Consider the following 16,586-nt stretch of genomic DNA (forward strand, 5'->3'; position numbering starts at 1 on the left):
TGACGCAGAAGCCATGGAGGGGAGCTGCTTATTGGCTCGCTCAGCCTGCTTTCTTATAGAACCCAGGACCACCAGCCCAGGGATGGCTCCACCCACCATGGGCTGGGCCCTCCCCCATCAATCACTAATTAAGAAAATGCCCTACAGGTTTGTCTGCAGCCCGATCTTATGAAGATATTTTCTCAATTGCGTTTCCCTCCTCTCAGATGACTCCAGCTTGTGTCAAGTTGACATAAAACCAGCCAGCCCACCCTTCCTTCCTACTTGGACACGACAGTGAGAAAGCAGTAGATACATCTCCCCTCCTTTCTTTATTCTCTTCCTCTTCCAGTGTCCAGCTAATGGTCTCTGGGGGGTTCTGGGGAAGGGAATGCAATGATACCCTGGATCCTCCCTCACTTACGGTGACGGGAGAAGCCAGGCTGCTGGTGTTGTATTGAGCAGCAAAGGCAATGAAGTTAGTGGCCTTGGCAGAACCAGTCTGGGCAGTGCGACCCTCCAGCAGGAAGGAGGAATTCGCGTCCTGGGCCTGGACCAGCAGAAAGTCCCCCAGCCCATTGAAGGTGTAATTGGCGTTATCCAAAGTGGTGATGTGGGGATCGCCATACGTCCAGGCTAAAAGAAAGGAGGTTGTACATTAACATGTCAGGGCCACCATCTGACACTCTCACTGCCCAGCAGGTAGGGCTTCCGTCTTGGTGGACTCGAGCTTGAGCAAATTCTCCTGGCATCCAGAACCTGCCCCGCAGGCCTCTGACACTTGCCATTCCCGGGCCCCAGTCCTTACCCTTTGCCAATGCCACATACACAGCCCTTCTGTTTGCTGTCAGCCTCCCACAAGACTCGTCCCCATCATCCCGGTGGCCACAATTCTGCCCTAGGAAGCGGATCTCCCTTCCTGGCTGCTCCACCTCAGCCATGACACTCACCGGGCCGTGGGGGTCTGTACCAAGCACAGCTAAAGCGGGGCCGCACGCGATGGTACTCGGCACAGAGGGAGGGCTTGTCGTTCCAGCGGCAGCACCAGTTCTGGGCCTCCCGCTCCTGTTCTGTGGAGAAGAAGAGTTTGTCAGAGGGCAGGAGCCCCAGAGAACCAGCTGGCAGGTTTGGTAGAGTTGGGTGGTAGCTGTGGCGAGAGTATGACCTTGGAGCCAGGCATGGCACAGGTCACCTGCTCAATGACTGTCAGCGATCCTCGATGGAATGACACTGTGTGTCCTTGGAGGCGTGTCGGGGTTACTACATAGCAGAGTACGTGGTACAAGCCCTCAGAGAGCCGGGGGAAGAGAGGACCCGGATGATGATGATGTAAAGAGACTGGAGCAGCCCAAGGGTGGGCAGATGTAAGCTACGCTGCCCCATTCACCTCCGTGCACTCTGGCTCCCTTGGAGGGTCTCTGTGGTGAGATGACTCTAAGTTTTCATCCTGTGAACATGAGTTGAGATTCCCCTAGGAGACACATACCGAACTGCCAAGGGCTGTGCATTCTCCAGCCTTCTCGGAACTCCCCCCAGTGGCCATAACTGCAGCACACGCCCCCTCGCCAGGATGAGAAGCTGCACAGCTGTCTGCTGCCATCCCACCAACCTACAACGAGACCAGACAGACATCGTCAGGCCCGGGAGCTTGTGGTAGGGGGAGACGGACAGGGGGATGTCTGCATGGAGGTGGGGGGGGGGTGGCCAGGGTGCCTGGGAAAGGGCAGGACGGGTGTGAGCAGAGGTGATGGTCGGTGGGCCTTGAGAAGGGCAGGAACGGGGGGTCACCTGTGTTCACGCGCCAGAACCGCAAGTCTCGTCGTCCCTGCTGCCAGGAGCAGGGGCAGGAAACCTGGCTCCAGCCCCAGCCCCAGCTGGGACTCTGAGGCTGGCTCTTCAGCCACTGAAGACACCTGAGCCGGTAGTTGGGCCTCTTTTCCTTGTGTAGACGGTAGACCTGCAACCCCCGGATGCCTGAGAAACAAGGAAAGCAGTGATGATCGCAGGCGAGATCCACTTCAGCTTTAGGCTCAACGCAAACTCGTGACTGCGTCCTCCATCCTGTGCCCTGCCCCTCTGGACAGCTTTTCCTAGGGAGGGACCCAATTCATACTGGCAATGATTTATCTCCAAACCACCTTGAACATAAGCTCCAAACACGTCAAATCTTGGACCTTAGGGCAAAACTGTGGGACAAGCACTGGCCAGGGAGGAGTCACTGTGATCCATCTGGACCTCCCTCCCCTTCCTCCTTCCTTGCCCCTGTTCGCCCTCCCCCTCCCTCTTCCCCTCCCCCTCCCGTTCTCTCTGTCTCTCTGCCATACCTTCCAATTCCTAACCCACTTGACTTCCTCCTCTAGAGACACACCATCCACCCCATCACGCCATCGGACCCTCGGTCTTCATGACGTACCCTTCCTTTCCCTTTCAGTGGCCACAGCAACCAGGACAGAGGTAGGCCCCTGCCCAGAGACTAGCTGGAAGCCACAGAGAAGTTGGCACGCTAGTGCGGCCTTGCTCTAATACTGTGAGCCTGCAGAAGCCTCCTGGAGCCCAGACACCATCTTGGGAAGGGAGAAGTCACTAGAAAAATCCTCACTGGGGCTGAGAAGTTTAAACCTCAATTCATTGGAAGTTTCATAACACACACACACACACACACACACACACACACACACACACACACACACACAACTTCAGGGAGAGAAGAAGACTCCAGAGGCTCTACCCCAAGATAATGTGATCTAGTGTATGAGATTTTCAACCCTATATCCACCTGAATTAAGCAACTGAGGGTTTTCGGAGAATAACATTGTTTATAGTGATCTGTTCACACACACACACACACACACACACACACACACACACACACACACACACCACGAGACACTCTAAATCATGAGCAGATGTGTTGACAGAGAGCCCTGATGTGACAGGAAAGCTCTTCCACGGGGTGGCATCCACCTGCCATTTGACTTCGCTCACATTTCTGATTGACAGACATCTTTGTCCCAGATCAAACAGACCTGGACTCCCGTTTCATGATCTACATGACGATCTCTCCCCAATGCCAGCATGCCCTCTTCAACATCACATTTTGGAGGCCGACATTTCTTTCTCTTTGGAGCCTCTATATATTCCACTAAGTCCCGTAGGAAGAGCCACAGTTTGCCTCTGGACACTGGGGTCTCCAACACAGTGAACGCTTGGTGAGAGCCAACATGGTTGACCTGTCTCCCCTTTTTCCTTTCTGTCTGTTAACCTACTGTCCAGCATATAATAGGTGCTCAATAAACGTCGACTGAGTGAATGCCGGCCTTTTGGAACTCCTCCTTTAGATCTCCTTAGGGATTGCATTCCAGCTCTGGAATGGGACATTTGGATGGTTGTCCTAACTCCCTTCCTACAAAACCCTTCTCTCGCTCCAGAATCGAGTGCCCACTGACAGACAGCCTGGGTTTGGCTCTTCCAAGGACGGAGACTTCCACGTAGGTGGTGCCGGCTGCTGCTGCCCCTGTAGGCAATTGGCTGTGCAGGATGCTCTTCGGGGCGCTGGAGAGGCTACGACTGTCTAAGACTGCCATGGCATATGGGGTAGAGGGCAAGGGGAGACCGAGGCCAGCTCATACATGGCGGGTGGCACTTTTACCTAATTCAGAATCCAGGAATCGATCTGGACGGTACTTCTCCATTGCTGGCCGGTGTATCAGCGGGCTGTTTTCAAAATACCCATCTCCACTGCGGGCAAAGGAAAGACTCTCAGGCCTCTGTGTCACACGCAGGCTCTTTGCTCTCAGGTGAAAGCTACTCGCTCATTTCGCCTGCCAATCACTCCAGTGAGCCCCCAGTCAGCACCTGGTAGCCCATGACTCAAGTCAGGCGGGCAGCCAGATTGAGCCACAAGTCCCAGTACCGAGGAGGAAGAAGAGACGGGTGGGGTGGGGACCTTCTACTTTATCCCACGTCTGGTCAATGATAGTGAGAAATCAGTGGGCTCGCTCAGCACACACCGGGTGTAAAAGCAGCAGAACTGAGCCAGATTTCCCTTCATTTCCTCTGACGCTCTCTAAGGACATACTGCAAGGGATGATTCAAGCCGGTTTCTGGAAATCAGGCAGTCACTTTCAGCCATCGATTCCGGCACTTTCTAGCTTGGAGGTTGTGGTTATTTAACATGTCTGACTTTGGGGTCTTATACCTGGGTGAAAGAGAGGTCCCTTGTAACCATCTCTCGGCACGGTAAAGCTTCGACGCAGTGACATCTGTAAATCCCTCAGATCCGGGTGGAGAGCAGCCTCGAGGCCCTGCCGCCTCCCCCACCACTGCGGATCCAGGAGGGAAGGAAGTGCTGTGGTGCCACGGCAGGAGCATGCCCACAGAGAGTGACGCCTGATCTTTGCTCTACTGTCACACGGGCCAGAGGACAAATACACGCATGCCGCCTCTGCTGGGCACACTGAAGATGGTGTGACGCTGCTAGCTGCCTGGGTAATTACACGCTTTCCTCCTTCACTGCACATCAACAGGCAGCCAAAGCCACGGGGTTGTAGGGCGGCCTGAGCACACCCTGATGGGACAGAAAACCATCTGGGGCCACTCCTGCTAACCCGTGACGCGTGGCCGTCACGACCGACTGCCGCACAAGCGGGTGGTTGGGAGCTGTTGCCTCAGAGACTGCGGCTCCTCCTCGGCATGCAGGAGCTCACAATGCGGCCAGCCAGTCGCTCTCCTCACATCCTTCTCCAGCTGAGCTGTAGAGCTCCAGGAACCACAGATTCAAATCTGCGGTGTCTGTGTTCAGATGCCCGCTTTGCCACTTTGAAACTCTGACTTGGGGCAAACTACTCATCTGCTTGAACCTAAGTCTTCTTACCTATAGGATAATGGTCTTATTTATAGCACAGCGGTCGGCTATCATGGGTGGCTGTGATCACAAATTAAATAGGTATAATGTATATGAAAGTAATAGGTGTAATAAGTCGCTGCTAGCTGAGAAGTCAGCTAATGTCAGTGGAAACCAGGAAGGTCAAAGGTTGAAAGGCTCCAGTGCACAGGCGTTGGGATGGGATAGGCACGAAGGCAGGATGGAAGGGGTGGTGTGGGGGTGGGGGTTCACCAGGAGCAGCCGCAGCTTCAAGGGTGGGATGGGAGTGTGAGCGGGGAACCCTTATCTCTCACAGTTCAGTGCTGACAGCCCGCCGATCCCGTCCTACCTGGAGAAGCCCATGAGGACTTGTTTGCGCAGACCCTGGGCCACATCCCACCGCATCCCTCCACTCTGGTAGAGAAACAGGGCGTAGGAACTGCTCCCGTCTGTGGAGAGGATGGCTTGGTAGGTATTGGTCTGGAAGTTGGCGAGAGACAAACAGAGAAGTCTATGAGAGGTCTGAGGTTTCCTCCCTGGTGTCCCCACACCCCTGACCAGACACAGGCTTATCACTGTCCCTGGTCCACCCAGGCTGGACACGCTGGCAAGTCAGCTTGGTTGTAGAAGCACTTAGAGTGGCCAATTTTCCTTCTTTGTAACTTTCTTTCTTTCTTTCTTTCTTTCTTTCTTTCTTTCTTTCTTTCTTTCTTTCTTTCTTTCTTTCTTCTTCTTCCTTCCTTCTTTCTTTCTTTCTTTCTTTCTTTCTTTCTTTTTTTCAGGGAGAGGAAATAAAGGGCTCTGGGTTGCAATACAGTTAGGAGACGGTTTTTAAGAGAGAGCTACGGGAACCTGCGAGGTCAGACAAGAGAGCAGAGCTGAGAGAGGCCTCCTTATCTCTCCCCCAGGGATCTGTAAGGACACTGCCCAGGTGTCTCCTCCACGTGTGTGGTATGAAGGACCTGCCCAGGGTTGGTAGTCAGTGAACTGTTGAGCGCCATGTGCCGACACTTCATATTAGTAAAGTTACACAAGTGACTGACTTGTGTAAGTCACACGAAGTTGTCACGCCCCAGACATTCTTGCCTGTAAATTCAGTTGAGGTTTCTGACTTGAAGCAGGCTGGCCCGCTGTGAGTACTCAGGAGACCATGTGCTCAGGGGAGCCATAAACAGGCAATCTTTCCTCCAGTCATGGACGGTTCCCCGTGAGCCCTACTGGGATGTCTGGCTCCCAGCAGGCTCACGGGGAGCAAGCCATGGTCCACTCACCCCAAAGCTCCACCGGGCAGGGTAGGCGGGAACGTCGACCCAGGTGACTTTCAATGTCCACTTGGCTTTGTAGCTCCAGTCGCCTGTGAACTCGTGAATCAAAGCCTCCACCCCCCGGAGGAGCTCACTGTTTCCATCATAAAGTGTGGTGTATTCCTAGAAAGGTAAAGTAGGCAAGAGCAAGGAAATCAGTTCAATGCCTGTAAGGCAGTGGTTCTCAACTTGGGGGTCGAGACCCCTTGGGGGTGGAACAGCCCTTTCAAAGGGGCCACATATCAGATATCCTGCATATCAGCTATTTACATTACGATTCACAACAGTAGCAAAATTACGGCTGTAAAGTAGCAATAAAATAATTTATGGTTGAGGTCACCACAGCATGAGGAACTATATTAAAGGGTTGCAGCATCAGGAAGGTTGAGAACCACTGCCCTAAGGGGCCCTACCTCCTGGTTGGAAATGCTGCAGTACCTATGGCTGCTTGTATATCTCTCCAAGTCTGAATTTTTTTTTCAGAGCTGAGGATCGAACCCAGGGCCTTGCACTTGCTAGGCAAGCGCTCTACCACTGAGCTAAATCCCCAACCCCCTGAATTTTTACAAATTCTTTTGACTTTAAGATCCATTTAAATTTAGGCTGCAGGAAAATCCGGGGCACGGGAACTAGAGGGTCCCCACCTAGAAAGTCAAGCCTTCTAGAATTGAACGGGTGCATCTCTCAGCTCAAATTGGCTTGGATGATAGGACCATGTGTGTCAAATTGTACATTCCCACATCTAGCTTGTAAATCTTCAAGGACAGGTATGTGTCTTTCCATCTTTGGAACGTAGATAGCTCCTTGTCAATGGCAGGTACACAAAACACATTTGCTATGTCATCCAATGCTACGTACTTTGACAGGCTGGCATTATTAACTTAATTCAGAAGGATATGGGGACAGGGGGCTCTGTTCGACTTAGACTTGTTAAGACAGGCCCCTCTACACCTTTATTTTAAAATCACATGCTGAACTGCCAGCCTTTACCCCTGTTACCTGTGGGCCCCACGTGGTTGGAGTAGAGTGTTCCGGGGTCTAGTCAGTATTCTCTCTTGGCTTCTTCTCTCCCCTTTACTTAAGCTTCAGTCCCTTCCCACACAAGCCTAGGCTACGATACAGTGCCGCTGAAGCGCCCTTGATCTCTCCCCGAAGGATGCTGGGAACTCCTGACTGTCAAGGCCTTGCATGACCCACCTGGTAAAATATGGTTCCCCTGGAGCTAGAGAAATCAGCATCGGCCCAGAACGGGGCCACCATGGCCACATGCTCCCTTCCTGTGAAGCCTCCTTGAGGTGGGTTGGGGTAGGAGAAGATGCTGTAGTCTGACTCTGGGAAAATGATCTGGCCGTTATCTGTGAACTGAGCACACGCGTTCTTGGTTAGGGAGGTCGAGGGAAGCATCACCCTACCCTGGGGCCAGCTCCTCAGAAGCATGCCCCCCACCACCACCGAGAGCCCATCTGTGCAGAGGATTAGAGGCATCCCCTTGTCCACTGCTTGCCTTCTAGGAGAACCCTTTACCTAGGAACTTTACAAATGCTCATCCCTGTCAGGACATTCTTATGTCAGTCCAAAGTAGTGGACCCATGTCCTGCCTCCGTGGAGTAGCCCGGCCGTTGTCAGAGCGGAGCCGTCTTGGTAAAGCGCCTCGCCCTCTCTTGAGGTTTGTGTCAAAGTAGAAGAGGGCAGAGGAGTCAACGCCCTCACTCCCATTACTGCGCTGAGCTCTCGTTGGGTGTTCCTGCTCCTCTCCCTGAGGGCAAGTGGAGCCAGATCCCCATTCCCGGGGAATCAGGAAGTAATCACAAGAAATGGAAATGGTGTGGAAAAAAATCAAGCTTCCAAGCATAGGTTCTTCCTCATGAAAAGGCTCATGAAACAGCCATGATCTCTTTTTACTAGGGTGAGGATGTTTTTGTCCCTATGGGCAGGGAGACATGGCTTCACTCAGCTTTCCACAACTAGAAACTGGCATAGAAGAAGGCTACAAAGTTGCTGTACCACAAAGGTGACCTCCACTCTCCCTTCTGCTCCGTAGGGGGCCATCTCCAAGGAGAAACAGGGCCCAGAGAACAGAGCTCACACAAGGATTTCAGTCAGAGACTCACGTAGAAGGAATCCCGCAGAGAGGAGCCCAGTGGAAAGCCGATCTGGATTTTGAAGAGAGGTGAGGTAAAATCCACAGTCCGGTCAAACAACCGCAGGTCTCCAACGTGAGGGCTTGTCCCGTAGGGGAAGAGGGCAATGCCTAGGCCGGGACAGAGGAGAGAACAACGTCCTTGTGGGCCTTTACCTTCTTTCAGGTCCGGAAGGAGCCTGAGTGAGCTTTCCCTGGTCTGCCCCTTACTTTGGCCCCTCTTCCTGAAGGAGCCGGTAGGCCCTGACTCCTTGCTCTGCCTCTCCATGCATATCTAGCACATCTCCTTGCTTATTTCTCTGCTGGTACCCTCATCATTCCTCAGGCTAGAGCATCATGACATACCATCCCTGCTGTTAGGGTATCAACAGGCTCTGATCGGGATGTCAGAACTCTCAACGGTGAAAAGATGAAACTCTGAGACAATGAAGACTAAAGACCTTTCCATAAAAAGGCACGTCTTTCCTAAATGGTATTTCTCCAGATAAGTCTGAAGACTCCCTCCCAGAACTATCCTAGGCCACCCTATATGTCCTTGGATTCCAGTTTGGGAAACCTTGTCCTACGTGTTTTCCAAGTTCTATACTGTAGCATCGACTCATTAGAGCCCAAGCCTGTCCTTGATTGGCTTAGCATCGTCTCTACATAGCTCTCGGCGTCCTCGCTGACCCCTTGCTTGAGCCTCCCGAATTTATCCACACCAGCCACCACTGTTCAAGTCCATATCCTTCCTGGTCCCCTTACCCACAAGGTCCTCGTACACCCCAGCCTCCTCCTCCTCCTCACTCGTCGCCCTTACTCCCGGCTCCCACAGATGCTTCCAGCTCCCACCCCACTCAACACAAGGCCCATCTCTTCACTCCCGGGGCTTTATTCCAGCCGCTCAGACCGTCCGACCTACCTAGGGTGCTCTCCCCCGCCCCAGCTCTCCTCAGGAAGCCTCCTGTTCACCTAGACCCCATTCCCACATCCCTTCCAGGCTTCTCTATGCTTGTCTCTAAGTCTCCTGGCCCTTCATCTGTAGAACGGTGGATCAGTCCCTTGATGGGTCCCCGTCTCTGTCTCTCAGCCCAATGCGCCGCACAAAACAGCCCTCAGCACCCAGGTGGGCTGCTGTCTCGTTGTGCCCTGTGATCTCTGACCCCAGAGAGCAGAGACTGTGAGCAAGCGGGCCCTGAGCACGCGGTCACCATCCCTCTAGCGGGAGCACAGGGAAAAGGTGGCTTCTTCGTGGCCTGGATGGGACAGAGTGGGAACCCCAAGGACTGGATCCCTCAGCTACTACACACAAGGACCTAAATTGGCAAATCCAGTCTAGGAATCATCTGTCTGTCTGAGGTAGAAGGCAGAGAGGCTCTGCTCTACCTTATTGGCATCACTCACCCTGCTCTGGTAAAATAGGCAGTGGGGGCGCTGTCGACCTGGAGGCTGTGGTCGAGCTGGGAGTGGTGAGGGTCCAGGAGGTAGCAGGGAGGGATGTGCCTCTACCACTGTCTGTCTTCAGGGAGCTGGTGGTCGTTCCTGGAAATAGAGGGAGAGAAGACAAGAGCAGTTTTTACATCAAAGACTATGAGAGTCACAGAAAATGAGAGCGGGGAAAGACCACTAAAATGTTTGTCTATATCCTTCCTGGCCAACAGCCTTTGCCTCCATGTATAAGCACATAGGGGAGAAGGAATAGAGGACTAGTCATCATTCACTGTGAGGAACCACCCCTCAGCTCTTGCCTGTATTATAGGTCGCTGATTCACCTGAAGAGGATGTCCCGTGAGAAAAGGTGTCTGTCACAGTGGATCCAGATGAAGAGGATGAATGGTTTTCTGTGGTCACCTCTGTGAGGGTGCTGGTGTGATATACGCTGGAGGTCGCCATGCTTGTGGTCTGGTAACTCTGAGAATATGTTGATGGTGGCTGAGTAGAGGTGCTGTATGCCTGGATTGTTGACTTTCCAGTGAGAGTGCTGCTTGACACTCCAGATGTGACGACACCAAAGCTTTCCGTTACATGTGCAGATGTGTGCCCTGTATTTCCTGAGGTAGAGTCTGTGGAGGGTGCTGAAGTTGGCATTTCTGTCTTGGGTGGGTTTGTGTTACTGACACTGGAGCTGAATGGATTGGTTGTTGCCTCTGGAGATGAGGTGTCTTGGGACCCTGTCTGTGCTGAAGTTGAGCCACTTGGGGAAGAGAAAAGAGTTGATGTGGTCACCTCTGTGAGAGGTGTGCTTTGAGGATTGCTGCTGGTCTCCATGCTTCCAGTATGGTCATTTTGAGATGTTGATGATTCCTGATTAGAGGTGATGGGAGTTGTCATCGTTGATAGGACATTTGGTGAATTCGTCATTAGGATTCCTGTAATGGCAGATGTGGAACTTTGAGAAAGAGCTGGAGATGTTTGCCCTGTACTTCCTGAGGTGGAGTCTGTGGAGGGTGCTGACATTGGCATCTCTGATGTGGCTGGTTTTGTGTTGCTAACACTGGAGCTGAATGGATTGGTTGATGCCTCTGGAGATGAGGTACCTTGGGACCCTGTCTGTGCTGGAGTTGAAACACTTGGGAAAGAGAAAAGAGTTGATGTGGTCACCTCTGTAAGAGGGTTGCTTTGTGGATTGCTGCTGGTCTCCATGGTTCCAGTGTGGCCATTCTGAGATGTTGACGATTCTTGATTAGAGGTGATTGCAGTTGTCATCGTTGATAGGGCATTTGGTGAATTTGTCATTGAGACTGTGGTAATGATAGATGTGGAACTTTGAGAAACATCTGGAGATGTGTGCCCTGTACTTCCTGAAGTGGAGTCTGTGGAGGGAGCTGAAGTTGGCATTTCTGTCATGGGTGGGTTTGTGTTGCTAACACTGGAAGTGAATGGACTGCTTGTTGTTTGTGGAGATGAGGTGGTTTGGGACCCTGTCTGTGCTGGAGTTGAGCCACTTGGGAAAGAGGTAAGAGCTGATGTGGTCACCTCTGTGAGAGGGGTGCTTTGTGGATTGCTGCTGGTCTCCATGCTTCCAGTGTGGCCATTCTGAGAAGATGTTGACAATTCTTGATCAGAGGTGATGGGTGATGTCACTGTTGAGAAAACATTTGGTGAATTTGTCATTGAGATTCCTGTAATAGCAGATGTGGAACTTTGAGAAACAGCTGGAGATGTGTGCCCTGTACTTCCTGAGGTGGAGTCTGTGGAGGGTGCTGAAGTTGGCATTTCTGTCATGGGTGGGTTTGTGTTACTGACACTGGAGCTGGATGGATTGGTTGTTGCCTCTGGAGATGAGGTACCTTGGGACCCTGTCTGTGCTGGAGTTGAGCCACTTGGGGAAGAAGAAGGAGCTGATGTGGTCACCTCTGTGAGAGGGGTGTTTTGAGCATTGCTGCTGGTCTCCATGGTTCCAGTGTGGCCATTCTGAGAAGAGGTTGACAATTCTTGATTAGAGGTGATTGGAGTTGTCATCGTTGATGGGATATTTGGTGAATTTGTCATTGAGATTCCTGTAATGGCAGATGTGGAACTTTGAGAAATATCTGTAGAAGTTTGCCCTGTACTTCCTGAGGTGGAGTCTGTGGAGGGTGCTGAAGTTGGTATCTCTGATGTGGCTGGTTTTGTGTTACTATCACTGGAGCTGAATGGATTGGTTGTTGCCTCTGGAGATGAGGTGTCTTGGGACCCTGTCTGTGCTGGAGTTGAGCCACTTGGGGAAGAGAAAAGAGTTGATGTGGTCACCTCTGTGAGAGGGGTGCTTTGAGGATTGCTGTTAGTCTCCATGGTTGCTGTGTGGCCATTCTGAGAAGATGTTGACAATTCTTGATTAGAGGTGATTGGAGTTGTCATCGTTGTTAGGACATTTGGTGAATTTGTCATTGAGATTCCTGTAATGGCAGATGTGGAACTTTGAGAAACATCTGTAGAAGTTTGCCCTGTACTTCCTGAGGTGGAGTCTGTGGAGGGTGCTGAAGTTGGTATCTCTGATGTGGCTGGTTTTGTGTTACTAACACTGGAGCTGAATGGAATGGTTGTTGCCTCTGGAGATGAGGTGTCTTGGGACCCTGTCTGTGCTGGAGTTGAGCCACTTGGGGAAGAGAAAAGAGTTGATGTGGTCACCTCTGTGAGAGGGGTGCTTTGTGGATTGCTGTTAGTCTCCATGGTTCCTGTGTGGCCATTCGGAGAAGATGTTGACAATTCTTGATTAGAGGTGATTGGAGTTGTCATCGTTGTTAGGACATTTGGTGAATTTGTCATTGAGATTCCTGTAATGGCAGATGTGGAACTTTGAGAAACAGCTGGAGATGTTTGCCCTGTACTTCCTGAGGTGGACTCTGTGGAGGGTGCTGAAGTTGGCATTTCTGTGATGAGTGGGTTTGTGTTACTGACACTGGAGCTGAATGGATTGGTTGATGCTTCTGGAGATGAGGTGTCTTGGGACCCTGTCTGTGCTGGAGTTGAGTCACTTGGGGAAGAAGAAGGAGCTGATGTGGTCACCTCTGTGAGAGGGCTGCTTTGTGGATTGCTGCTGGTCTCCATGGTTCCAGTGTGGCCATTCTGAGATGTTGACAATTCCTGATTAGAGGTGATGGGAGATGTCACTGTTGACAGGACATTTGGTGAATTTGTCATTGAGACTGTGGTAATCGTATATGTGGAACTTTGAGAAACAGCTGGAGATGTGTGCCCTGTACTTCCTGAGGTGGAGTCTGTGGAGGGAGCTGAAGTTGGCATTTCTGTCATGGGTGGGTTTGTGTTGCTAACACTGGAAGTGAATGGACTGCTTGTTGTTTGTGGAGATGAGATGCCTTGGGACCCTGTCTGTGCTGGAGTTGAGCCACTTGGGAAAGAAGAAGGAGCTGATGTGGTCACCTCTGTGAGAGGGGTGCTTTGTGAATTGCTGCTGGTCTCCATGCTTCCAGTGTGGTCATTCTGAGAAGATGTTGACAATTCTTGATTAGAGGTGATGGGAGTTGTCATCGTTGATAGGACATTTGGAGAATTTGTCATTGAGATTCCTGTAATAGCAGATGTGGAACTTTGAGAAACATCTGTAGATGTTTGCCCTGTATTTCCTGAGGTGGAGTCTGTGAAGGGAGCTGAAGTTGGCATTTCTGTCATGGGTGGGTTTGTGTTATTGACACTGGAGCTGAATGGATTGGTTGATGCTTCTGGAGATGAGGTGTCTTGGGACCCTGTCTGTGCTGGTGTTGAGCCACTTGGGGAAGAGAAAAGAGTTGATGTGGTCACCTCTGTGAGAGGGGTGCTTTGTGAAATGCTACTGGTCTCCATGCTTCCAATGTGGCCATTTTGAGAAGAGGTTGACAAGTCTTGATTAGGGGGGATGGGAGTTGTTATCGTTGATAGGACATTTGGTGAATTTGTCATTGAGACTGTGGTAATGACAGATGTGGAACTGTGAGAAACAGCTGGAGATGTGTGCCCTGTACTTCCTGAGGTGGAGTCTGTTGATGGTGCTGAAGTTGGCATTTCTGTCATGGGTGGCTTTGTGTTACTAACTCTGGAGCTGAATGGATTAGTTGATGCTTCTGGAGATGAGGTGTCTTGGGACCCTGTCTGTGCTTGAGTTGAGACACTTGGGGAAGAGGAAGGAGTTGATGTGGTCACCTCTGTGAGAGGGGTGCTATGAGGATTGTTGTTGGTCTCCATGGTTCCAGTGTGGCCATTCTGAGATGTTGACAATTCTTGATTAGAGGTGATTGGAGTTGTCATCGTTGATGGGACATTTGGTGAATTTGTCATTGAGATTCCTGTAATAGCAGATGTGGAACTTTGAGAAACATCTGTAGAAGTTTGCCCTGTACTTCCTGAGGTGGAGTCTGTGGAGGGAGCTGAAGTTGGCATCTCTGATGTGGCTGGTTTTGTGTTACTAACACTGGAGCTGAATGGATTGGTTGTTGCCTCTGGAGATGAGGTGTCTTGGGACCCTGTCTGTGCTGGAGTTGAGCCACTTGGGGAAGAGAAAAGAGTTGATGTGGTCACCTCTGTGAGAGGGGTGCTTTGTGGATTGCTGTTAGTCTCCATGGTTCCTGTGTGGCCATTCTGAGGAGATGTTGACAATTCCTGATTAGAGGTGATTGGAGTTGTCATCGTTGATAGGACATTTGGTGAATTTGTCATTGAGACTGTGGTAATGATAGATGTGGAACTTTGAGAAACAGCTGGAGATGTGTGCCCTGTACTTCCTGAGGTGGAGTCTGTGAAGGGTGCTGAAGTTGGCATCTCTGATGTGGCTGGTTTTGTTTTACCAACACTGGAGCTGAATGGATTGGTTGTTGCCTCTGGAGATGAGGTGCCTTGGGACCCTGTCTGTGCTGGAGTTGAGACACTTGGGGAAGAGGAAGGAGCTGATGTGGTCACCTCTGTGAGAGGGATGCTTTGAGGATTGCTGTTGGTCTCCATGGTTCCAGTGTGGCCATTCTGAGAAGAGGTTGACAATTCTTGATTAGAGGTGAAGGGAGTTGTCATCGTTGATGGGACATTTGGTGAATTTGTCATTGAGATTCCTGTAATAGCAGATGTGGATCTTTGAGAAACAGCTGGAGATGTTTGCCCTGTACTTCCTGAGGTGGAGTCTGTGGAGGGTGATGAAGTTGGCATCTCTGATGTGGCTGGTTTTGTGTTACCAACACTGGAGCTGAATGGATTGGTTGTTGCCTCTGGAGATGAGGTGCCTTGGGACCCTGTCTGTGCTGGAGTTGAGACACTTGGGGAAGAGGAAGGAGCTGATGTGGTCACCTCTGTGAGAGGGCTGCTTTGAGGATTGCTGCTGGTCTCCATGGTTCCTGTGTGGCCATTCTGAGAAGATGTTGACAATTCTTGATTAGAGGTGAAGGGAGTTGTCATCGTTGATAGGACATTTGGTGAATTTGTCATTGAGATTCCTGTAATAGCAGATGTGGAACTTTGAGAAACAGCTGGAGATGTTTGCCCTGTTCCTGAGGTGTTGTCTGTGGAGGGTTCTGAAGTTAGCATTTCTGTCTTGGGTGGGTTTGTGTTGCTAACACTGGAGCTGAATGGATTGGTTGTTGCCTCTGGAGATGAGGTGCCTTGGGACCCTGTCTGTGCTGGAGTTGAGCCACTTGGGGAAGAGGAAAGAGTTGATGTGGTCACCTCTGTGAGAGGGGTGTTTGCAGGATTGCTGCTGGTCTCCATGCTCCCAGTGTGGCCATTCTGAGATGTTGACAATTCTTGATTAGAGGTGAAGGGAGTTGTCATCGTTGATAAGACATTTGGTGAATTTGTCATTGAGACTGTGGTAATGATAGATGTGGAACTTTGAGAAACAGTTGGAGATGTTTGCCCTGTACTTCCTGAGGTGGAGTCTGTGGAGGGTGCTGAAGTTGGCATTTCTGTCATGGGTGGGTTTGTGTTACCAAAACTGGAGCTGAATGGATTGGTTGTAGGCTCTGGAGATGAGGTGCCTTGGGACCCTGTCTGTGCTGGAGTTGAGCCACTTGGGGAAGAGGAAGGAGCTGATGTAGTCACCTCTGTGATAGGGGTGCTTGGTGGATTGCTGCTGGTCTCCATGGTTCCAGTGTGGCCATTCTGAGATGTTGACAATTCTTGATTGGAGGTGATGGGAGATGTCACCGTTGACAGGACATTTGGTGAATTTGTCATTGAGACTGTGGTAATGATAGGTGTGAAACTTTGAGAAACAGCTGGAGATGTGTGCCCTATATTTCCAGAGGTGGAGTCTGTGGAGGGTGATGAAGTTGGCATTTCTGTCATGGGTGGGTTTGTGTTGCTAACACTGGATGTGAATGGATTTGTTGTTGGCTCTGGAGATGAGGTGTCTTGGGACCCTGTCTGTGCTGGAGTTGAGCCACTTGGGGAAGAGGAAAGATCTGATATGGTCACCTCTGTGAGAGGGTTGCTGTGTGGATTGCTGCTGGTCTCCATGCTTCCAGTGTGGCCATTCTGAGAAGATGTTGACAATTCTTTATTAGAGGTGATGGGTGTTGTCACTGTTTTTAAGACATTTGGTGAATTTGTCATTAAGACTGTGGTAATGGCAGATGCAGAACTTTGAGTAACAGCTGGAGATATGTGCCCTGTATTTCCTGAGTCAGATTCTGTGGAGGGAGCTGTAGTTGGCATCTCTGACATGGCTGTGTTTGTGTTGCTGACACTAGAAGTGAATGGATTGGTTGTTGCCTCTCCAGATGAGGCCCCATGTGACTCTTTCTGTCCTGGCGTTGAGCCACTTGGGGAAGAGGAAGGAGCTGATGTGGTCACCTCTGTGAGAGGGGTGCTTTGAGCTCTGCTGCTCGTATCAATGCTTCCAGTGTGGTCATTCTGAGGA

The 16,586-nt window shown here is 51.1% G+C and overlaps 1 protein-coding gene across 1 annotated transcript in view; it reads right to left on the bottom strand.

Moving 5' to 3' along the window:
* Muc4 (mucin 4, cell surface associated) overlaps positions 1-15,957 on the bottom strand; it is a 29,704-nt gene extending 13,747 nt beyond the window's left edge. Inside the window, 11 exon segments of the mRNA XM_037209791.1 lie at positions 404-615; positions 930-1,049; positions 1,466-1,588; positions 1,768-1,953; positions 3,629-3,717; positions 5,193-5,323; positions 6,115-6,270; positions 7,345-7,509; positions 8,259-8,398; positions 9,671-9,808; positions 10,039-15,957. Of these exon segments, the coding sequence (XP_037065686.1) occupies positions 404-615; positions 930-1,049; positions 1,466-1,588; positions 1,768-1,953; positions 3,629-3,717; positions 5,193-5,323; positions 6,115-6,270; positions 7,345-7,509; positions 8,259-8,398; positions 9,671-9,808; positions 10,039-15,901 (7,323 nt within the window). The 5' untranslated portion in view covers positions 15,902-15,957.
* Positions 15,958-16,586: the final 629 nt, after the last annotated feature.

This window comes from Peromyscus leucopus, chromosome 12, assembly GCF_004664715.2.
Source record: "Peromyscus leucopus breed LL Stock chromosome 12, UCI_PerLeu_2.1, whole genome shotgun sequence".
Taxonomy (NCBI): Eukaryota; Metazoa; Chordata; class Mammalia; order Rodentia; family Cricetidae; genus Peromyscus; species Peromyscus leucopus.